The sequence below is a fragment of the Petaurus breviceps genome, unplaced genomic scaffold, assembly GCF_028583685.1.
Source record: "Petaurus breviceps papuanus isolate PSGF00001 unplaced genomic scaffold, PetGlider_PUasm1.0 90779, whole genome shotgun sequence".
NCBI lineage: Eukaryota > Metazoa > Chordata > Mammalia > Diprotodontia > Petauridae > Petaurus > Petaurus breviceps.
The window spans coordinates 5,688,147-5,711,941 of NW_027187344.1; the positions used below are offsets into that span (position 1 = coordinate 5,688,147).

Below are 23,795 nucleotides of genomic sequence, written 5' to 3' on the forward strand. Positions count from 1 at the left end.
TGTGTGTGTGTGTGTGTGTGTGTGTGTGTGTGTGTGTGTGTGTGTGTTGGATAGAATAGGGGTAGGAAACAGTTGCAGACCAGGAGCTGGCTCTGGTTTTAATGAGGGTCTGTATACCAGTTTTCCCCCACCCCTCACTCCCCTCCAAAGCAGTTTTTCATCTCCCAGATCTTTCCTGTCAACAAAACTGGAAGGGTCTCTGGTTATTGTTCCACTGAAAGGCGATTCCCAGCCTTGAATGTTTTTCCTTTCTTAGAGTCTGGTGCCTCCCCTACCCTTAGCATTTTGAGGGTCAGGGCGGCTTCAGGTTGAATGCTGGACAGTGGGTGGGGAAGGAAGGCGGGGGGAGGGGGGAGCGGGTTGGTCCACTAAGAGCACCTGCTACCTCCCCTGAGATGGGAATGATTTCCCCCTGAATGTGGGCACAGCCTGGAGTCTGGCTCAGGGTTTAAATCCAGCCCCCTCGGGATCCTGGTGTTGGGGTGAGGCAGAAGCTGGTGGGGAGGGCGAGAAGGAATTGCCACCTCTCCCTCTTATTCCAAACCTTACCCCAAGGGTAAATGGGAAGTGGGAAGGGAACCGGATCGGTGAAGCATTGCTAAGGTGCCTCTGGTTTATGGGAACGGAGTTGGAGATGTGTCTCTGAATTCCCTGAGGCAGCTGGAAGGTGCAAGACTGAGCCGAAGCTAGAACAGTTCAGCTTCGTTCGTCTCTAGCCCCCACGCGGCTCCACCCCGGGACTGACAGTCCAGGACCAGGATGGGAGTGACCCGGGCGAGGAGGGGTTGATAGTGGGCAACGGGTGCCGTGTGGGGGGAGAGTGGGCTCTGCCTCGGCGCCCATCTGTCGTTCACCGCGCCCGTCGGGTCCCGGTCACCAGCTGCCGGCGAATGGTCCCGGACAGATGAGCTCACTTGGGGAGGGAGAATAGCAGCCCAGCCCGCTGCAAAGCGAGCGCCCGGACAGTGACCCCCTTCCATACATGTCTCTCCCTCCCCCACGCCTCTGCCCTCTTTACCTCCCCTCCCAGCTCCGGCCCACTGGAACTCTACCTTCTTGGGACTAAGGCCCCAAGTACCCAAGTGACGTAGGAAAGGAAAACAGTTTTGGACTGGTGAGGGAAGAGTTGTAAAGGGAAGGAACCAGGTGAATGGATCGAAGGGGAATAAAGGGGAAAGAGACGAGGGGGGGGCTGGAAAAGGAAGGGAAATAGAAGGGAACGGGCCAATAAAATAGAGAAATAGGAATCGAATGAAGAAAGGGAAAGGGAGGAAATACTTTGTTGATGGGGCGAGGGAATAGAAGATTGAGAGGGGAAAAGGTGAGAGTAAAAGAGCATCTGTTTGCGATTGGGAAAAGGGAGAGGCCAAAATGTAAAGATCGTGAGAGCAAAGGGCTGGAGGAGCAGAGTCCTAGACGAAGAGGCAGCGTGCACATGAGCAGGCTTGTGAATTTGTAAGAAGTTTATTTCGACATTTAAAAAAGAGAGAGCGCGAGCCCAAGGGACCTGACTGGCCCAGGGGCCCGGGCTGGAGGTTGGGGCTGCATAAGCAAGTCTCCTTGGCCCCTTCCTGCCACGCCCGGGAGCAGAGAGGGCGCAGGCTACAGACTCACAAATTCACGGACACGGTCACGGGCTCATGGGTCACGAATAAATAACTTCATATACACTTTACACGCGGTATGTACAGCTCGGCCTGGCCCGGTCAGCCTCTCCTCTGGACCTAGCCGGGGCTCCCACTGGGGTAGAGGGAGAGGGGAGGGGGAGCGTCACTGTACAAGCAGCAGTCCGCGTTTTCCTCCCTGCCCTCCCTAACTCTGCAGGGTGCGGGGAGGAAGGGGCAAATATACAGCAGGAGGCCAGGAGCCAAGGGAATAAGACAGAGCAAGCAGCTCAAGGTTCCTTCATCCACCCACCCACCCAGACTGGGGGAAAGGCAGGGAGAGGAGGCTCCTTACGGATCAAATTCCCGGGAGATTAAGGAGCAAGTTGGGTGGGGGCACGGTGGAGAGCAGTAGGAGAAAATGTATGCACAGAGCCAGATACAACCCGGCTAGGGCAAACTGACCCCATCCTCGGCTGGTTTGAGTGAAGTGAAGCAGGGCGGCTGACAAAATTGGGGAAGAGGTGGGAATCAGCCACTGGCCGGCTCTTGGGAGTATTAACTTTTGGCCCTTTGTGGGAAGATGTTTTGGAACGAAGAGGGGATTGGGAGCGGGGAGGATTTTCAACACCCACTCCTCCAAAAGAGGGCTCTGGGTAAAGGATGTCTCCCCTCCGGGCGCGCAGCGGATTCTGCTCTCCCTTGCTTCCTCATTCTCAGTTATCAATGAACTGGGGTGAGGGTGGGGGCTGCGCGGCCCGCGCGGAGAGGGAGAACTAGCGCCCGGGGTGGCTAAGGCTGGGGACTGAGGCTCACCGGGGCTGTGCCGCTCGCGGGAGAACGCCCGCGAGTGGGGGCAGGGGAGGAGGCGGTTCGCTGGCTCCCTGGAGTCCGTGGATAAGGATGCGGGGCACCAGAGGTCTCTGAAGTGCGGGCGGAGGAGCACTGGGGCCCCGGTACAAGTAGAGGGCTGCTCCAGGGTCTAGATTGGAAACCAGACTCTGCGGGTAGAAATAAGGCGACGGGAACATCCGTTGCAGCGCTGAGTAATTGCCTGCCTCTGCCAACAGCTCCAAACCCACAGCCGTCTGACGCTTCCATTTGGTTCTGGGGATAGAAACAGATACAGCGTCGGATAATGGAAGTGGGCGCCTAGACGCCGACTCCTGGATCCAACTTAATCAGCCCCAGCTATCTCCGTCCAAATTTGGGACTGGAGATGGATGGGGATATAGGCCCAATGAGCTCAACTGACCTCTCGTTGAGAGAGGAGCTGGTGTGGGGGAGCAGTGGAGGAGTTGAGCAAGGGCATGAAAAAGACGAGGAAAGAAACGACAAAAAGAGAGGTGAGAGAGGAGTTGAGGGAACAGAGGACAGGGGAAAAGGTCTAGAAAGGAAGGGAAATTCCGAGACTGGTCATGGGAATACCCCAGTCTCAGTTGCCTGAATGGAGAGACAGAGGGAGAAGGGGAGGAGGGGGATGTCAAGCAGAAGATAACACGATTATTATACCCTTTTGATCGGATGGACTTGCTCCTAAACAGAAGAGCAGGCATAGTTACAAGAATGATGGTAATGATGATGGATATGGTGATCATGCAAATAGTCATATAGGACCCAAATGAACAGAAAAGCAAAACTAACTCCCAGGAGCCTTCTGCTCTCGTGAAATTCCACCGAAATCCCACTATTACTTTGGAGAGAGGGGCCATGAGGGATAAGTGATGCCGAAGGCTGGATTGACTGATTTCTAAGCCTCCCCAAACCAGGGTTTTGGAGTCGCTATCTGGCCTACCTCCCCTGTGACCAGGGTGAGGCAGGTTGGGAGAAGAGGACAGGAGCCGGGGGCCTAGCATCCTCACCTTCAAACAGGACCAAAAATCCAGGGGAGTATGAATGAGGTTTAGGGCAGATTTGGGGCTTGCAGGATTGAGTGATACCTCACTAGCCAAAGAGTTAGAAGCCTGAGTTGACCAGAGGAACTCAATGCCTATTTGTTCATCTGACCCCTGGGGAAGCAGAACTAGAAGGAGGTGAGGAGCATAAATGTGCTAGTCCTAAGCCTCCTAACAAGGTTATGGACTTCTTGAGCCTTAGCCTCTGGACAGGCAACTAATGGGAGTTTGGAGGCTGTGAGGTGAAGGTGCTCTCTGCAGCACAGTGCTGAACCTTGGGGTCCTCAAACAGAGCCACTGCAGCATCCCGAGGTCTCTTCTTAGGCCCTCGTGGTCTGGGGCTCAAGGAGCCCCAACCCAATTTCCCTCCCTGAATTATTCATCATCATCATAATTGTGTAATTACTGTAACTGCTCTTAATTATTGATGCCCAGAGCAGTAATCGGTATTTATTATTAATAGCTCTATGTGTTATATGCCTTGTTTAGGGGAAACGCTTTTCGGCTGAGACTGAGGGTGACACTGGGAACATCTCGACTCTTAGGTCATCTGAAACACTCCCCAAAGAGAGTACCAATTTGTTTTTGCACCCTTCCACAGGAACTCAAGGTGTTTCTTTGTTAATTAACTCTCACAGTGTGGTTGGTGGGTGCCTACCATAGTGCTGAATTTTCCTCTCTAGGGAAACAGACCTAGCCCAGTGGTATGTTGTCCACCAGTGCACAGCGGAAAGCTGGGATGTGAGTCCCAGTTTCAGGCATCAGACCAGTTTTAGCTACTTCTCTTCCTAGACACTTGGAGAAAGCCGATTTCGAACAGGCATGCCTCTGCTTTAGTCTCTGTGTTGCGTTCCATCTTGATTCCTGCTCTGACCTCTGCTTTTCTCCCCTCTCTTAATCCGGGTTTACTTCAGTCCTGCTCTGTATCCCCAATACACGACTGCGGGATGGGCAGTAATTTTCACTCCAGGGTCGAGAGTAAGGGTCACAGAGGTCAACTATAGACCCTCCCAACACTGGGCAAACTCCAATTCCCCAGTGATGTAGGGAGAGGTGCAGGTGCCTTGGCTGTTGAGTGTAAGACCATCTAAAAAGCCTGGGGCCCAGATTGAGGGGGAGGAGAAGAGTAGGGAGAGTAGAGGATGGGGCTGGCGGAAGAGCATATGGGTAGGTCTAGTCCACTACTTTGTACTGTGTGTGTGTATGTGTGTGTGTGTGCGTGAAAGTGTGTGTGTATGTGGTTTGCCTCTCTTTGTGATGTCCATGCAACTCTGCAACTGTGTTATGCCAGAGTTTATGTGTTGTGTACTTTTAGTCTATAATACCTCAACGCTCTCATTCAGGTCCTAGTTTTCTGGGATAATAGTCATAGAATCACAGCTTTGAGCCGGAAGTTGTGTATTGTGTGAGTGTGTTTGTGGGCTTTGTCTGTATGTATGTGTGCATGTCGAGCCTGTGCTGTGTAAGTTTCGTCTCTGGGATGGAAAGTGAATTGACGAGGGATGGATTTCAGGCAAGTGTTGGCTTTCAGAGCACCCTCCCCAATCCCAGACCCTGGAGGTCTTCTATCCGACGCCCCTTTGGGAGCCTCACCTGCGATTCTGGTACCAGGTCTTGACCTGCGTGTCAGTAAGGTTGAGCGAGGCGGCCAGCTCCATGCGATCCTGCACGCTCAAATATTTCTGCCTCTCGAAGCTGCGTTCCAGCTGCGCCAACTGATGGTCCGTAAAGGCAGTGCGAGCTTTACGAGGCTTCTTCAGGCGCACAGGGGGACTATCCCGGGAACTAGAGATTTCTCGGTCTCCTTCTTCTTTCACTGGAGAAGACAATCAAGGGGATCAAAACAGCTCTACAAAACCTGACAACCATTTACTCAGCTTCCCGCCCCTCTCCAGTTTCATCCTGCTTGAGTGAAAAACTAGTCCAGGATAAGCAGTCCAAACTTCACTGTCCAGCTGTCTTTGTACTTCCTAGCATAATTTCACAAGTTGTTGATTTGTTTGCAAATGTTACTTCAAATACTTATTTTTCCCCCTGCCTGTAAGAAATCCGCACCCAGATTGGGTTGGTCTCTTATTCTTCTAGCTAGGCTTATCTGAGTTAGCGTTTCCATAACGAAGATAGAAAAAGAAAACGTTAAAACGCTTTAAGAATGAAAAGGGAACGAAACCTTGGGAAAAGTTCTTTTTAACTTTCTGCTTTCAACCACCTCAACGTCCTTTCTTTCTATTGACCTAGGGAGTGGGAGTATGAGTGGAAGCAGGAGTGTCTCCAGAGCGTGGTCCACTCTGTTCTCCTGTTCCTCTAGCTCTGGGGTGGGGGTGGGAGGGGGGTAAATTAAGCCAAGAAGACCTCAAGTGGGAAGAGTGAAGAAAAAATAAGTCTGAAATAAAACAGACGTGCATGTGAACTCACCGCGAGAGTGTTCTCTTTCCAACTAAGCGTTTGGATCGGCTGTACCTCAGAGGGTCAGGGAAGCACAAGATTTTCCCTCCTTCCCACCCAACCCCCACGGGGAAAAGGATCATAAGATCATAGGATCATGTGCATAAAGGGCTGTGTGATGCCAAATTAAAGAGTGAACCAGAAAAGAGAGCCGAAACCTTAAAGGACGAATTTCTTAGCCTAATTCTATGTTAGACCATGTCCTGCTCAGAATGTGCCCCATAGTCACATACATGGAGGTCTCTGTTTGGCGACCACATATTACACCACACGAAAATGATATATTAAAAATAGAATGTACTCTGAGGTTTGAGGTAAGAAAAATAAACTTATTAAAGTGGAAATTGGTGATCATCTACACTATATTTTTAGTTTGGTGCATACAAATGCGCTTTTTAGGACTGTGTATATGGAGCAATATATCAGAACTGGAAAGGATGTTGGAAGCCATCTAGTCTAGCCCCCTCATTCTACAGATGAGGAAACTAAGATCTGAAATGGATAAGTAATTATTTGTATTATTTTAATATATGCATACAATGTGTGTATATAGAGAAATATTTTAACTTCAGATAGATATTCGAATTTTATATATAAATGTGTATTTATATGTAAATATTATGTACAATAAAATATATTAGAAGCATATAACATATTATTATATATGTATATATAATATACCAGAAACAATGAGTGATATTTATGGCATAAATAAGCATATTAACATAAAAATGTGGTTTATGGGATATATTTTACAGTGCCCCACAAACACCTGTCTCTTTCCTCTCTATCCCAAGTGTGCTGGCTATCACACATTTCACTGCTTTAGAACAAGGATGTTCTACACCCTAAAACTGAACTCTCTCTCTCTCTCTCTCTCTCTCTCTCTCTCTCTCTCTCTCTCTCTCTCTCTCTCTCTCTCCTTTTGTCTCTTTAATTCCCTCTCTCCTTCTCCTCTAAAGCTATTAAGTAACCAAAACGGCCCCTTTCCATAAATTGGCGGGGAAGGTAGGAGAACAACATCCCTGTGTTCAGTCTTTTACGGTGAATTTCATTGTGAGCTGCTTTAGTGCTGACAGGGCTTGAGTGGAATACGAGTTGATTTCTCTCTGTAGGGAACAATAATCCGGTTAATTGAGCCGCTAGGGAGCAAAACTCCTCAACTGGAAAGACAGTGGCTTTCAGCCGGGGAGAGAGCCGGGGCTCAGCGCGGAATCGAGGAAAGAGAACGCTGGGGAAAGCTAGCTGAGTTCCTGAGAATGAGAGGCTGGGAGCTGGTGAGAGAAATCAGGGAGGACGAGGGCAAGTACTTAAGCTAAGTCTACTTGAGCGAAGGGAAATGGAAGACAAGGTAATTTTCCGGATACTTTCAGACCAAAACTTAATATTCCGGAGGAAGCGGGTGATTTCCACTCGATCCAGATTGGCTGCCGAATCATACGGCTTGTTACTTCAGTTCACCAGTGAGGTCCTCACCCAGGGGTTAGGCGAGTATGTATGTAGTGTTAGGGGAAAAGGCCAGCTTAAGTTTAAAGTGGGACTTCGTAAGTCTTCTGGCCTGTTTGGTGACTTGCGACCAGACTTGGGAAGCAGGGGAGTTGGTTGCGAAAAGGAACTCAAATTGACGGAAATAGTTACATTAGTCGCCTTCCCTTTTCCATGTCATTTTCAAGTAATTCGTACCAAGGCGCAGTAGCCTAACCCGACTTGGAGCCGGCCTATTGTCCCGAGACCAGAAGCAGAGGACGCCCCAGTTGAGAGGCTCGGTTCTTGTCTTTACAGCTAGATCACTTAGAATTTCCCGGCAGCTTCCCACAAACAAATATCGGTACCCTCGAGATCTATTTCCTCTCCTTTAAAATTGCCCGTAGTTACACAGCAAGGGGGACTTACAAGAACCTCGGGAATCTCATGATTTTTTTTTTTTTGCCTGCCAACTGGCCTACAAAGGAAACCCCTCTTAACAGTATAAACGAATTTTGTTCCCTTCATAGACTGGTGTATGCATCTTATAATTTGTGTTTCTATCGATCTGCCCTTCATCTGTCTCCGTAATCAGAAATTTCCTTCGCTAGAGAGAAACAGCACTTGCAGCCGAGTTGTGGTCACCGTTTGTTCCCTGTTTCTTTTGGTGTTCCAGTCCCCAGTATTCTCCATTTGAGCCTTCACTTCCTTTCTGAGATGGACTTATAAATACTCAATAAATTTTTGGAATTGGGTATGCCTATATCTAGTATACATCTTACATTTGGTATAAGCGCAACTTCATAATGCTTATTAAAGAGAGTAATGATGACATGGCTATTAAAGTTTTTGGAATTAATTCTCATCTAAATTCGGCCAGGGAGCTAAAGAAAGGAATAGGAAGAGCTACATAATGTTTCACATGTTAACTCTGCCCCCACACACTCATATACATAGAGAACAGGGGGTTTTGTCCTTATCCTGAAGTCTGGAGTTGGATATAACCATCTGCATCAGGCCAGCCTCTTTCTGTAAGGCCAGTCTCACTCGATCTGAAAACAGTTCTTCGACAAGAGTAGATCTGGGCAGAGGACAAATACGGAAGCTTTTCCCGCTTGTTAACTCACATTCCTTGAGACTCCCTGCCTAAGTAGCTCTTGTCCAATTCACTTTCTTCTTTGCTCCTCCAAACCCCTGCCTACACATCCCAGACCTGGAGGAACTGCCTGGGAAAAGATTTGGGGATAAGGTCGGTCGAGGAGTTTATCTTGATAGAGGATTCTGGACAGGATAGCCTGAGTGCTTAGAAAACAAACGATTTCTCCTCTCCTAAAACCCTGGCTCCAAAGATGTGCAAGCCTCTTGTAGAGATTTAGGATAGGAGGACAGATATGTGGACTCCAGAGAAAATAAAAGGAACTTTATGAGGAAATTCCATCTTGAAGAAAGGGATACTGAAATTAATTCTGAAGTGAAATGGGAGCTCCTTATTGCCCACACCTTCAGCACAGTTAACCAGCGGGAAGGGAACAGGGGTCCTTCTCCACAGCAGACTCCTGAGTCTCCTCTTGCCATTTTCCAGGGTCTCGGAGAAAGAAATTAGTGCCTCTTGCTGGAGCCCAAGTAATTGAAAGGTAATGAGGAGAAACAAGTCATAAAGAACTTTCCCTTCTTACTTTCTCACTGCCTTTACCCTACTTTTCCTTCCTACTCAGCTTCCCGTGAGGTAAAAAGGAGGAATAAATTAACCAAGACAAGAACGAAAGTTAGGAGACTGACTCAGGAGGGACCAAGGAAGACAGGTGAGATAGTTATACAAGAACCAAAGGACCACCTGTCCCTCCGAGGTCCCTGAATTCAATGTTCAGTTCCATATACAATCAAATTCAGTAAGAAAAGCTAGCTTGCCCTCTCAGGATTTCCCGTCTTCCAGGCCCTCTGGCTCCTACCCCAGTATCAAGGTTCCCCCTAACCTTCTCACCCTTCTGCTGGCTCATTTCTTTGAACTTAGTATTTCTGCTTGACTCCCTCTGTCCCCTAATGGACAGAGACCGGGCGAGAAGAGAAACTTAATGCCTATTCTTTGATAGAAATGTAGACTTAAAGTCGAAGCTCTGGTCTTACCTGGCCTCAGTGGAAACTCTGGTGTGAACACAGCCTACAGAAACTCGTTTCTAGCTTCAAATGGGGACATTTAAATTAAACCGAAGGTCCCCGAACTGTGCTATCGACGGTATTTTTTTTTTTTTTTTGGAGTCCTGGGAAGGGACCAAAACACTGTCTCAGTGGGTCAAATGTCTCAGGAGGAGTACTCCTGACTGTTTTATAAGTTTGCTTCCTGCCCCGATAAGAGCTTGATTTGATTCCGATCCCTACTCCCCGTTACCCCTCCTTCAGATTTCCTCGATGGAAGAAACAGCTCCAGAAAGTTGCCACACAGATGATCGTGTCTAGGCTCTTTTTTTTAAGGGAGACTGGAAACGGTGCCCAGCTTGAGAACGGTCATATACAAGATTTTGTGGCTCCAGTTCCCTCCTCCCCTGTATCTTAACCTCCTCACCTCCAGACTTCTTACCTTTATACTCTGAATCAGAGGAAGAGTTGCTGCCGCCTTTGTCCAGTTTGTCTCTAAAGTCCTCTCCGGGCTTGGCCGAGAGGCGGCCGCCGGGTTCCTGGGCTGCGGGCTGCCCGTTACTGGAGTAGGGTGCGCAGGCTGCCAACGGTTTGCAGTCGGCAAGTATGTCCCGGATCAGGAAGGAGGAGGTCACCGAGCGGGATTGGGACGGAGCTGACAGTTGCCCGGGTTGCAAGTGGGAATCTAAACCCTGGCCAGACGCTCCGCCCGGCCGTGGTGCTCCTGTCTCCAGACAGTCCCTTCTTGGCGAAGCAGGAGATGAGCATCCGCTGCTGCCTTCCGATCGGGGGCTTAGCTCCAGGGGTGAGCGGCAGTCCCCGATCAGGGGGTCCCCCTTGGGAAGGGCGGGGCTGCCTGCTCTGTGCGAGAGGATGGAGTCGATCCCAAATCCATTGGAACCTTCCATAGCCAAGCCGCTTCCTTTCCTCCCCAGAACCTCCCCACCCACCCACCAACCCCAGCAGCCACCGCCCCTGCCCCTAGCTGAGGGCTGGCATGGGGCAGGCGGGCAGGGAGCTGGCGGGCACCTTGGACCGAGTTCAGCCTTGGGGGAGCCGGGGAGCTCTGGGCCAAACGCCTTTGCGCATTAGATCCACAAGGGCTCAGCGCTTCTGCAGCATCTCGAAGAGCTGCGGTGCCTGAGGGAGGGGGGTGGTGGGAGTGTCGGGGAGGGAGAACTGGGGAAAGGGAGGGAGAAAGCGTCAAGTTTTGGGGGACAGAAGGGAAAGTTTCCGGCCTAGATTTCCCTTTGGCAAAGAGAAAAGTGAGTAAATAAAATCTAAATAAAATAAGCTTTGCAAAAGAAAGAAAAGAATAATAACAATTAAAAAGTAGTACAATCAAAGCCTTCTTCCTGATGAGCAGTTCACAGAGAGCGGCTGGTCAGCACCACGGACAGCAGTATGTCCCAGGCACCCAGGCTTCCAGCCGGTAAGGCGGAGCGCACCTGACGGCATCAGAACCTTGGACAGCAACAGAGCTCAAGACGCAAGCTGCTCCACCTGGCCCACCCGCTCCTACTTCCCCTGCTTCCGCAGCCTTGGGCGAACGTTTCAGCACCTTGGACAGAGGTTCTGGCAAATCCGGGCCTCTAGACTGCTCTCACAGTTTCTCCGTGTGCGGTACGCCTCCCCCCCTTCTTTTAAAAAATGAACTTGAGTCACTTTTTCTTTGGCGTTCGGGTTTTTTGGGTGTAGTTTTTTTTCGTTTTGTTGTTTTTTTGTGTGTTTTTTTTTTAAAAGGGGAGACTCGCCCACGTGTCCCCGGAGCGGTGGCGCTGATTGGTTCCGGGTGATTTTGGGGGTGATGTCACGGTTTCGCAAGAAGGAGCCTGATCCCCTTTCAGCTTGATTAAAAGAGACACTGAATTAATTACAGTCCAGACCCAACTGTTTACCGGCGATTTCCACACGGTTTGCTTTCATTAGGCCGCTGATGAAGCTTTTAATGAGGGGTGATTAGCCAAGGGGGGTAAGGGCTGGTGTGTGAGGGAATATGAGGCTGCCGCCGGTGGGCTTGGGTTGTGGGTTTTTTTTTTTTCGAGTAAGTTTTCTCCGATCCTTTCCCACAGTTAGCCAAATCACTAATCCACTGAGCTTTCGGGTATCTTTTTTTTTTTTCCTTTCCTCTCAGAGTCGGAGGCAGTGTTTAGCTGTCGGAAATCAGAACTCCTTTCCCAGTAAGAGGGGGAAAAGTTCTTAAAAAGAAAAAAGTTTGTGTTCTTCACAAACTCCCTATTCAGCCTACAGTTGTTTTTAATCATTTCTTGTTCTATTCACCATGCCTCCGCTCCTTCTCTCCTTTGGTGCAGTGGCAGACAGGAGATCGGTCTTAACAAAAAGCTCAGTTTCTTCTGTTCCGGTTGGCGACAGGAAGGGGTTCTTCACATTTAGAAGTGGGCTTATGGGGTAAAGGGGTCCGGGTGCTACCGATTTCGGGATGCCTGAGGCGGTCTCAGTTGAAGCAAGGAAAAAAGTTAGACAAAAGAGACGGAACCCCGCCCCTTCCGCCCCCCAGCTAAGCCACGCTCCCCAGAGGCACTAGCGCTTTTGTCCCTCCGAATCTGAGAAACCAGAAGAGGTGTCCGCGCAGCTTCATTATAAGGCCCAGAGACGTAGCTCAACCGACGTACTCTCTTTATATGGTACCATCGTAGGAAACGGGGTCTTTTCGATGTATCCCAGTCTCCCCATCACATATACATTTCTTTTCAGGGGTTGTTTGCGGGAGGGGGATGCCACTTGGAAACACGAAATGAGAGCCCCTCATCTTTTTTTGTGTGTCCTCCCTGAGGGAATGTGACCAGAGTTCGGAGCAGTGTCGAAGGCAGAAGACTGATTTGTGGCGGCTGGGGCGCCAAAGCTGTCCCCTAGCCTGCTATCTGAGAGACTCTGGAAGTGTCCAAGGTTTGCAGGGAGTCTCGGCTGGGAGGCGCTCATGAGAGAGTTAAGAGTCTCCTCCTAGCTGGCGATGGGAAGAAAAAAAAAAGTTCTCTGAGGACTGAACTTCTCTCTCCGCGCTGGGCAAAAATCCGCGCTAATTTACACAGGGGCTGGAAGCCAGACTTTTGAAGTGGAGGTTTAGCACAACCTGGTTGAATAGAAACTTTCCCTTCCTACTTACTTCTCCTCAAGTCAATTTCGTTCGATAGTCTTCAGCTCCTGTCGCCTAGCTCTTTTCCCCTCGGTTAGCCCCTCAGCAGATTGGAAGCGGTCACTCCTGTCTGGCCTAGGGCTGTGAGGCTGGGGGCGGCTCCCGGGCAGGGGTGGAGAGGAGGAGGTGGCCCGGCTGCAAGCTGTCGGAAGAGGGAGGGGGTGAGTGGGAGAGGAGGACACAGAGTGAGCCGGCGGACGGCTTGTTGGGCTGCTTTCCGACTCCGTCAGCCACTGTTGATCTGAGTGCCCGCTGCAGAGCTCACATGAGTTTTTGTAGTTGTTTTTGATGAAAAAGATAAAGTGGAGTCTGGGGAAGCTTGTTCGGCCTATTTGCTCCCAATTTTCTATTGATCCTAGCCCACACGTCCTGCCTATCGGCATTGGAGTTGTTCCCCTTGTGATGTTAAGATCCAAATTATAAAACTTGTTACAAAAGAGGGACCTCAGAGCCACCTGTGTTGGCTTGGGTAAGACTGTAAGACAAGCTTTTGACACCCCTCCCCCCTTTCTTTTCTTCCCCATCATCTCAGTTATTCTGGGAGTCTCTTCACTCAGCAGGTCCGAATACATGATTTAGGAGTTTTATGCCCTTGCCTCCTTTTTTGTCTCACCTTTCCAGCCCTAGTTCCAGAGAAAGTCAGAACGTAGGGAAGGCAAGGAGAATATAGTTTGGGAGGAAACCAGCAGCCAGAACATGAAACTCTCGGAGCCGCTCTCAGTGAGCTGATATTCTATGTTGTGGAAAAAGTGGCCTGGAGAGACCTTCAGACACCTTTCCCAGATTTCTGGGTTCTTCTAAACTAGAAAGTCTAACTGGATTATTACATATGCCAAATTATTCTTTGTTTGGTAGTAATATCAGATATAATGTGAAAGTTAATGCAATATAATGTTCTCCTTTCTCTTCCTTCTCTCTCACACTTATATTTCACTCTGTTCAGCAGTATTCACCTTCAGCAATACAGTTTCTCTGTTTCCCTCTTTCTGCTCAGCCCTAGCTGTCCCCTTCTTTCCCCCCCTCCCCCAGTTGTATCTGCCACGGTGGAAGTTGATAGAACTCCCTCGATAGGAACGGGTGGAAAGCTAGAGTAAAAGAGGTATCTTTTCTTCTCTGACATTCCTCAGAGCTGAAGCACCAGTCTCCTAAGAATCTTCAGAATATTTCACCCCATATAGAACTTATCTTTCCTCCAATTAAATTAAAGCCATTTCAACAAGCATTTATTAGATGCTTATTATGGGCAAAACACTGTGCTAGGCACTAGGAATACAAAAACAAAAATGAAAACAGTGCTTGCCCTCAAGGAAATTATGGTGAAGAAACATGTACATAGATAAGAAAATAGTAAGTAATTGGAGGGGAGTTTAGGAAAAGTGCTAACAACCAGGGGAATCAGGAAATCCCATTATAAAATTTAAATAATCAAACGTCCATCATTCCTGGCAGGAGCCTGTCTGGCTAGTAACTATTAACTGTGCTAATGGCCCAAGAATTCATCCATGTTGGCCAGCCTATTAGTGATGAGCCTCTCCTTCATGGGTTCGTGCTTGGTGGTAGTATTTTTTTTAAAAAGAAAATAAAATTAGTTAATAGTTTTTATTTTATATTCTTCAAGTCATATTAAGAATACATAATAATAATATGTTAATCTAAATATACATAGCACCCCTAAAGTGAAATCCTTTTGAAAGATGTGAATATATACACTAATAAATAAGTACTCATTACCAAAATAAATACAAATGTTCTCTCGGTTTAAAAAAATTATTTTAATTCAAATACTATTTATTTTTATTGTTGCTACTTTTGATCTTCATTTCCATTCTCCTTTTCACAATCTTCCCACAATATATACTGAGAATGTAATTATATATATGCTATACTCTAGTTTCATACAAACCAGAGGGGGAGGACAGGTATGGCCTATATTTAGACCGATATAGTAGCTTACTTACAATTTACAAAGTATTTGCCTTACAACCTTATAGTACATGTTTTATCATCTTCATTTTACACATGAGGAAAATGAGGTTCAGGGAATTGACATGAGTCCTAGGTAACAAAACTAGTAAGCAGCAAAACTAAGACATGAACCCAGGACCTCTGACTAAAGTCCAAGCTCTCTCAAGCAAAATGGAATCCCAGTAAATCTTCTACTGTTTATAATGAGCAGTTTATTTCCAATGCTCCTTGAACACTTAGGTCCCAGCTTTGCCACTGGCAAAGTGAAATCATGGCTCATTCAGAATTATAGTATCAGAACTGCAGATTCTCAGAGACGGAAGGGACTCCAAAGATCATCTAGTATATACCTGAAGAGGAATCCTCAGCACAGACATTCACTTCTTGCTCACAGGCCTACAAAGAAGGAGAATCTCTAACTTTTGGGGACCATCACTCAATTTTTGGACAACTTGAATGATTGGAAGTTTTCCAACTGTGGTTGGATGTACCCTGATTTCCCTGGCCTGCTAGAGTCAAGATATGGGCACTATTTTATTCTCTATTCACTATTTTATTCTCTCTTTCTGTCTCTCTCTTTCTCTGTCTCTCTCCCCTCTCTGTCTTTGTGTGTTTCTCTCTATCTGTCTTTATAGGTCTCTCTTTCTCTCTGTTTTAGCTTTTCCCTTAAGTTCAGGGCTAAGCATAGGGATTTTTTTATTCTGCTTTTAGGTCTATATTTGTAGGAATATGGAACCTAATGCTGTAAAGAACTTTAGAGATTCTCTAATCCAATTACAGGGGAATGACTTGCCCAGGATCACAACTAGTAAGTGTCAGAACCAGGATCCTACCATGATCTTCTGAAGTTAAATCCAGTGCTTCAATACATTGTTTTCAATAGCTTAGTCCATCCCCATCCATCCCCAACTCCTCTCCCTAATTTCCAGGTCTGATCTCAATTTCTCACTAAATTAGTAATAGGCTTGAGCCCCTAAAAGGACAAGGACTGTGTATGCTTGCTTAGATCACTTAGGATAAAGATAATGTGCCAAGGAGATAATAATGCCTCTTTCTACTCCAGTGCTACTTTGATACCTTCATGGTACCAGGATGATACTGGATTCTCAAAGACTATGCCAACAGAATTTAAGCTCCATATGACTTGTCAATATAGGAAGGCACTGAGTGTGGGCCCAGGGAAGGAATAGAAGTTAAGCTTTAGAGGTTCATCACCAGAAACAAGTGATGAATATTTTTTTTTCATCACAGCAATTCACAAAGACTCTCTGGGCTTAGTAGAAAGAACTCTGGATTTAGTGTAAGAAGACCTGGTTTAGAATCCCAAATCTATTACTAACATATTCCCTGTGTGACCTTGGGGAAGTCACTTCCCCTTTCTGGGTCTTAGTTTCCTTTTCTGCAAAATGAAGTGGTTAGGGTTAGACCAGGGAAGGGGAATCTGAGGCCTCAAGGTCAAATGTGGTCCTCTAGGTCCTCAAGTGTGGCCCTTTGACTGAATCCAAACTTCACAGAATAAATCCCCTTAGATTTGTTCTGTAAAACTTGGACTTAGTCAAAAGGTCGAACCCAAGGACCTAAAAGACCACATTTGACCTCAAGGCTGAAGATTCCCTACCCTTGGATTAGACAATCTCAAGATCCCTTCCAACCCTAAGATCCTACCATCTACTAAGGCCTGGGGGGCTCATTATCTGCTTTAATGAAGGAAGTGCCCAAACTTCACAGATCTATAAAATAGTAATAAGATCTCACATTTATACCATCTTTTAAAAGACTGGTTGCCAGCTCTCCTATCCCACCCACAGTTTCCTCAGTTATAGGAGGGCCTGAATGGTAATGATAATAACTCCCTTTTATATGGTGCTTTAAAGTTTATAGAGCACTTTAAATATATTATCACATTTAGTCATCACAACCCTGTGAGGTTATCATTTTACATATGGGGAAACTGAGGCTTAGAGAGATTAAGTGATTCATCCAGGGTCAAAAAGCTAGCAAGTATTTGAGATACCACCTGTACTCAGTTTTTCATGACTCTTGAGTCTATCCCTTTATTCATTATGCCATCCTGTCCCTCATGACATACTAAGTATATAGGTAGAATTTGGAGTATCTTGGTGTTGGAATCCTAGGAACCAACTACAGATACCAAGGCCTTTCTTATGACTCAATATGTCTGCATTCTTCAAAATGCAGAATTTGTCAAGAAACAAGGTCTTTCATGTCTCAAATTCCCAAGAGTCTTGTTTCTTTGACTCGGATTCTTCAATAGATGCACAAGAAGGACACACAGTGTCTGGTACAATAGTAGATATTTAATGTATCCTGAGTGTTCTCTGGCCTTACATCACCAACAGGAGAGGTAGGAAACCTTTGACTTTGGACCCATGAATATTTTGTGCTCCTCTTACGAACACATATTCCTTTTTTATTACTAACACAATCTTCAATTCAATTCTATACAAATTTATCAAGCATCTGCACCATGCAACCTAGAAGAAATGTCATCTCTCTCCTACTATCAATTAACCAATAACCCTTTAAGAAGGACTAGCACCAGGGATTCTCACTTTTGGTTGTTTTGGGGTCTAGACCTATGATTTCATTGATGGAGGAAACTATTACAGAAATTTCCTATAACCAAGCCTGACCAACAGTTGTCAGGTTTTACTACTTCATTATGAAGTGAAATCTATTTGTTCCCAGAGTAAGTCTGCTAATTTTTAACTGCTTATCTTGTGCCCCGAGAAAATCTATTAACCTTTTCCCTCATTTTAAATCAAGAAGTAAGGCTTTTTCTGTCTTCCCTGGGGTGATGAACCCTGTGTTTCATTAACATTGTATGAGTATGTGTTTGAACACCTTGATCCATTGTTATCCATTCTACCAAGCGAAAAAGAGTATACATTAAAGTAGTCACAGTAAAGGTGTTAATTGCTCTAAATGTGTTCATTTCATAAAGTTTTGATTCAAAGATTCCAGGAGTCTCTTAATGCACAGCCTCAACTTTCTACTTAATTAGCTCCAGGCTCAGTGTGTCTTGCCTGAAAAAGACCAAGGTATTTCTAAGTATAGTTCCCCACCCCACATTGGTTCAATTTGACTTCTGACTTCAAGTGCAAAGTCTTCAGTCTCTATTGATGTACATTAAGAATTTTATTGGGGACAACCAGGTAGCACAGCAATTAAGAGCACCAGCCCCCGTGTCGGAACGACCTTGGGATCAAATCCGGGCTCAGACACTTAGCACCCATCCAGAAACACCTGGCCGTGTAACCTTGAGCAAGTTACTTAACCCCAATTGCTTTAAAAAAAAAAAAAATAATTTTATTGAGTGCCAATGACATTTGGGTATCATTGAAGAAAGTTTCCATAAAATGAAATAGGTGTTTAATGTGTTTTTCAGTGGCAACATTAAACTTGATGTTATCCAAGTGCATCAAATGATTAATATTGTGTTTTGGTACAACTTTTTTTTTACTTGACAGCCATTCTCAGTTCTCTTCAGGAGTGATAATAATGGATTTAGGATGAGGGAGAATCATAGTAGGATTAAAATGTCTCCCTAGAATATGTCATATTTTATATCAATTGTTCTCGATAGTATTGTGTTGGTGGAGTGTTTTAAATAGAGAAGTGTTTTGTATATTGACATGAAATACCCTAGCTTGGATCCATTTTAACTATTTTGCAATGTGTGACTAATCCACGAGTGTGGAATTGAGTCAAAGGTCTTGCTAGAATCAACAAAGGTGACAAATGTTACAGTGCATCTGTGTGGCTTTCAAAATCATCATCAAATTAATAATGAATTGGTCTTTATATCTCTGGGACTTTTTGGCTCCTCCTCAATCTATATATTGTTTTCTTTTCTCATTTTTTTGATCAATACAAGTTGTAAATGCTTTGTATAAGGGATATAAACATGTCATTGCTGTGGTTGCTGGTGTTCTCATCTTTTGGCAATGAATATATGACACCATCTATTAAGAAAGTTCAGATCAGGCTTATATCAGAGAAGAAGCTAGTAAAGTGCTTTACTAGTTACTCATGCACTGCTGTGAAGGGTTCCAACTAATAATTATGGATCTTATCTGGAGCCACCACTTTTTGGCTTTGTAGAGAAGTTACAGTTTCAGTCACCTCCTTTGAAATAGCCATTTTACATTCTTTATATTAATTGCCCGAAAGGTTTTTATTTCACATTTGATCCAATTTGGGTTCTCATTGTGTTGGACTTCTTTCAACACTACATTATGTAAATGAAATGATTGGGCTAGATGACCCATAAGGTCCATTCTAGCTCTGACATTTTTTGTTTTAAGGTCTGTCCCAGCTTTAGAGCTATAATGTTAGAATTATATACTTCTGAGGTTCTAGAGGCTGACATTGGGTGACCTAGGAGTTGTAATTCATATCTATCATTTATTCCCCACAGATGCAAATTAACATAGATACCTTTTTATGTTACTTCTTGCTGACTCATCCCAGAGAAGGTTTTAAAAGTTCAGGCTTACTAATTGAAGGGGGTAACTTAAAGGTTCACTGCTATTATTAAAGGTAATTTTCATTACCAGGTTGCACATTTGACAGATTGGTGCAAAATTATCTAATTAAATGCTCAAATTTCCACACATAACCACCAGCTAGGAAAAATACAAAAATTTGAATGCCTATGATTTCTCTGTTTCCTTAGAGTTCACTTTGTTTTTATGTTTATTTAGAAAATGATGAGAAGTTGGGCCAAGGACCCCATTTCAAACTATAGTACGAAGTAAGTTTATTCAATTTAATTCATCAAGTATTAAGTGCAAAGCCTTGTTCTAGATTTGGGACCAGAGGTATAAAATAGTATAGCCCCTGCTCTCAAAAAGGACACATTTTACTAAAGGGGATATAACATATACCAATAAGTATGATAAATGGTAGAGTATGGTGAGAGCAGAGAAAAGAAAGGAGAAGGGAAGAAACATTTATACAGTACCTACTATGTACCAGGCATTGTGCTATGTGCTCTACAAATACCTCATTTGATCCAGAAAAGTGTCCAGGAAAAATTTAGGAGGAAAAAAATCACTTATTTGTGAAGAGGTCAGAGAAGGCCTCATGAAGGAGGTGGCACATTATCTTTGCCTTACAGAGAAGAAATTTTGGTGGACAAAGATGAAGTCATGGAGCAGAGAGGGTCAAAGAATGACCGATGTGAATACTTGGAGGAAAAAAGCAATATAGGATCAGGTTTCATTCAGGGTTCATTTTGGAGGGAATAGTGATTGTGTGAGAAAGAAGTAAGATTGGAAAGGTAGATAGGATCTAGACTGTGGCAGGTTTAAAATGTTAGGCTGAGTGTGTATTTTATCCTATAAACAAAAGCAAGTCACTGAAGATTTTTTGGTAGGGGAGTAACTTAATACAACTTGTGCATTAGGGAGATTATTTTGACAGTTTGTGTGAAGATGAGTCAGAACTGGGAAAGATTGGAGATAAGCAAACCAGTTGGAAATTATTAGAATAGTCCAGATGAGAAGGAAGGATTGTTCTGCTAAAGGGTAAAGTCAGATTCCATAGCTTGTTTTCAGGTCCATCTGGAAAGAGTGAAAGACAAAAGGGGTTCTTGACAGAAAGAAGTAAAACCTAAGAAGGTCCAATTAAATCTACCTGCAAGCTGTGAAACCTCACCAACAATAAATGCTTTGGTGGGGTCAGGGGAAGGGGCTGGCTGGGTGGGAACTACACCAAATCTCCGAGTGACCAGTGGGTGGCACTGTAGGACAAGGAGAGGCAGATATGGGGCTACTTAGGACTTTGGGGAGCTGTGTCCAGACATAAAGGATTTTGGACTTTGAGAAGTGTTCAAGAACAGAGTTAGTAGTACACAGAGCCATACCATTCTTTCCTACCGGCATTTTACTCTTCTGTTGCTTGGGCAATAAATGATTTGTTAATTTATTGCCCTGAGTCCAGGCTTTCCTTTGTCCCAAGAGAGGAAGGCCCAACTTCGCATATTTTCCTCCCAGCATCTATCTCTCTTTGCTGGATGACGATTTCCATCATTCTTTATTTGGGGAAAATGGTAAATTTCAGACCCCCAAATATTTCTTTGCCCTTTCCCCCATTCTCTAGTTTGTTTGTCTACACATGGCTTGTATATTTCAAATAAACATCATATATTATTATTTAGACTTATAAGTTCTTTTTCTTTTTTTGTCACACCTGTTTGGGCACAGGACCTTTCATTCCTTTAACATATCTAAATAAAATTAAGTTAAGTCTTCTCTAAGATTCCAAGTGGTACTTTCTGATTGCTGTAACAAGTATCTGACAACTGGTTATTTTCTCAACCATTTTCTTGCTTTGTGGTCCATTGCATTGTCTTCAGTTTGATTTTAGTGTCTCTCTTCCTCTCTATATGCATTGCTCTACCTAGGAGATACTAAAGACTGCTTCTACAACTCCCTTCCCTCCAGGGAAAGCATCACCTAGAGGATGGCAAATTCCATTTTAGTACCATCTTAGTTGCCCTATACAGTATTCCATGTGGTACACCAGCCCTGACTCCCAAAGTTTGGATCATAGTGAAATAATGGAGTTTCTGTGACTGATGGACCCATACGTAGAGTCAGAATTTGCCATCATGGAGCAGGTAGGATGTCAAGAGATAGTAACTTCAAAGGGAGTGAGCCAAGACAATAGTTTCCTCTTATGGCATCTATCATCAGCAAGGATCATCTGATTTTTGGGGGTCACTTTAGCATTTTGGAGAATACAAAGACGGAAGTATGATATTATCATTATGGAATAGGCTTCTAAAAGATCATGGATTTTGCTCTTCAATTTAGTAGCTACAGACATGTTTTTTCAGAGTTAGGACAACCAGCCTGAGTATCCCACCTAGAGTAGTCATAGACTAATAATAGACTCATAGAGTAGGAGTGGGAAGGAACCTTAAAGACCAACTAAATAGGGCAATGCCTGGTAGTCTGTGTGTGTGTGGGGGGGGGGGCTAATCCAGCTAGCATTAGAAGCCATATGGTACAATGGACAGAGAACTGGATTTGGTGGCAGAAGCCATAAGGTCCAGAAATATCTCCCCTACTTACCAATCATTGGCAAATCCCTTCATTTCTCTGAGACTCACTTTCTTCATCTGTAAAATGGGGATAATAATACTCATACTACAGACTTCACAGGGTTTGTTGTGAGGATCAATTGAGATACTGGAAGGAAAGCAAAGTGCTTTATTATAGCTCTTAACTACCTGCTGTGTTGAGCAATGGGTGGGCAAAAGGGAAGGGCAGATACACAAAGTTTAGACAAGAAGGGCATTGAAGTTTAGATTCTAGTGTGTGGCTTTTAACTAGTATCTTTGGACATTTTAGTCATGATAGGAGGGAGAGGGAGGGAGATAGATCAGTAGGAGCCCAACTACTTTGATCTAGATATTTGGAATCTGTCCAGTTTGCTGAGAGAAACTCCCCTATGGAACTTCCATTAACCCCTAAATCCCATTTGGTTCCATCATTATTATCGTAGATATACTGTTAAGTTATTCAAATACAGACATGAGAGAGTAATGGCAAATCAAGGTATTTAATCAAAATACAGAACTGTGGAATCTCTATATATAAGCTCTGACAAAAGGTACTGGAGAACAGACAGAAGGGGTGCTTCCATAATGTGCAGAACGGCCAAGGGGATCAGCCAGAACAATTATGTACTGAGAAGACATTCCTGTGGTCCCCTCTCTTCCTTGGAAGTCTCTCTCTCTTTAGGAAGGGATCTAAATAATGCTAACCCTAGCAACCTTCCCATAGATGAGGGATAATGGAATGGCTTCATAGCTTGAGAGATAATGCATCATTGGAGAACTGGAATGGTCCAGATCCTAAACGTTCCAATGACTTCCTTGGAGGATCCATGGTAGACCAGAACCAGGAGAACTGGCACTAACATGCATGTGGTCATGAACCCAAAGAGGAGAACTAAGGTTCAGGAGAGAAAGCAGGGGATCTCAGAGTACATTGATGTTATACTCAGCAGGAAAGTCAGTGTTTGTTGTTCATAGCCTTGAATGTTACAAGGCTGTGTGATCTGGCTTTGGCATGGTTCCTCGGACAAATGCCTTGAAACTCAGGTTCTTCACATCAGAAGAGGGTATGGGAAGAGAGGATGGGCTAGACTATTGATTTAGAATGCTAAGGGAAGATGATTCTCCAGTGAGGAAGTGGGAAGGAGGTACTAGTGCATTTTGACCTAAAAAAATAGGAAGTCATCAAATATCATTGGCTTGAGGGCTGATTCTGAGGTCCTTACAGAGGCAGAATCCCCATCAAATGACATGGGGGTTTTGTCTCAATAAGGGCAGAAAAGGTAGGCCCACTGTACTCTAAAATCTATCCAGGGAATTTCCTATCACACTAAAAGGGTTTCTTATAAAAGTCAAGTGTCTATGGATGGGTATAGTTGCCCCTACGCAGGTTTCCTTGACGTACTGAGAACTCCTCATAGTGGGATTTGTATGCTCTCTGGCGAGCTTTCTCAGACGGGAATGTATCAAGGTGGCAGTTCACCTGTTGAAATAAAGGGAACATGGGTTGGTTAAGATGAGCAAAGGAACAACATCATATCTTCCCTGAAGACCTCCTCCTTGCCCTCTGTTGTCCTGCTTTTTAAGGAGGAATAAGCATTTTTATATAGTACCTGCTGTGTGCCAGACAATGTGCTAAGCTCTTTTCACAAATATTATCTCATTTGATTCTCAAAACAGTCCTGGGAAGTAGGTACTATTATTATCCCTATTTTATGGTTGATAAAACTGAGGCAGACAGGTTAAGTGACTTGCCCAGGATAACACAGTAGTTGAGACCAGATTTAAACTCCAGACCCAGTGCTGCCCCACCAGCTGCCTATCTCGGTTTGACATACAAAACTCATTACACAGAAACCTAATGCTGTTTTTCATGTGATTACATCTTCCTATCTTTTCTTTCTTTTTCCTTCCCATCTTTCCTTCCTTTCCCCCTTTCTTCCTTCCCCTTTCCTCTTTTCTCTCCCTTTTTGCTCCCTCTTTAATTGCCTTGGTTTTTTCTTCTTATGTGTGTTATTAATATCACATTTGTCCATTGGTAATTG

General features: G+C 44.9%; 2 protein-coding genes across 6 annotated transcripts in view; both read right to left on the reverse strand.

Moving 5' to 3' along the window:
- Window positions 1–2,416: 2,416 nt before the first annotated feature.
- BARHL1 (BarH like homeobox 1) lies at window positions 2,417–10,449 on the reverse strand. Its single transcript, XM_069069598.1, has 3 exons — window positions 9,984–10,449; window positions 5,093–5,315; window positions 2,417–2,711 (listed from the first exon to the last, which is right to left on the reverse strand). Exons 1-3 carry the CDS (start codon window positions 10,447–10,449, stop codon window positions 2,417–2,419), a joined length of 984 nt encoding a protein of 327 aa, XP_068925699.1.
- An 11,787-nt stretch (window positions 10,450–22,236) lies between these two features.
- The window catches only part of CFAP77 (cilia and flagella associated protein 77), a 183,695-nt gene continuing 182,136 nt past the window's right edge, over window positions 22,237–23,795 (reverse strand). For 3 of the 5 annotated variants that reach the window (XR_011164700.1, XR_011164701.1, XR_011164702.1), the window contains exon 3: window positions 23,102–23,233. Coding sequence is in view for 1 of the 5 variants with exons in the window: in XM_069069296.1 (XP_068925397.1) it covers window positions 23,111–23,233 (123 nt within the window). In the remaining 4 variants the exon portion in view is untranslated. Of the gene's footprint in view, window positions 23,234–23,795 lie in introns of all 5 variants that reach the window. The other 2 variants (XM_069069296.1, XR_011164703.1) reach the window with 2 other exon arrangements.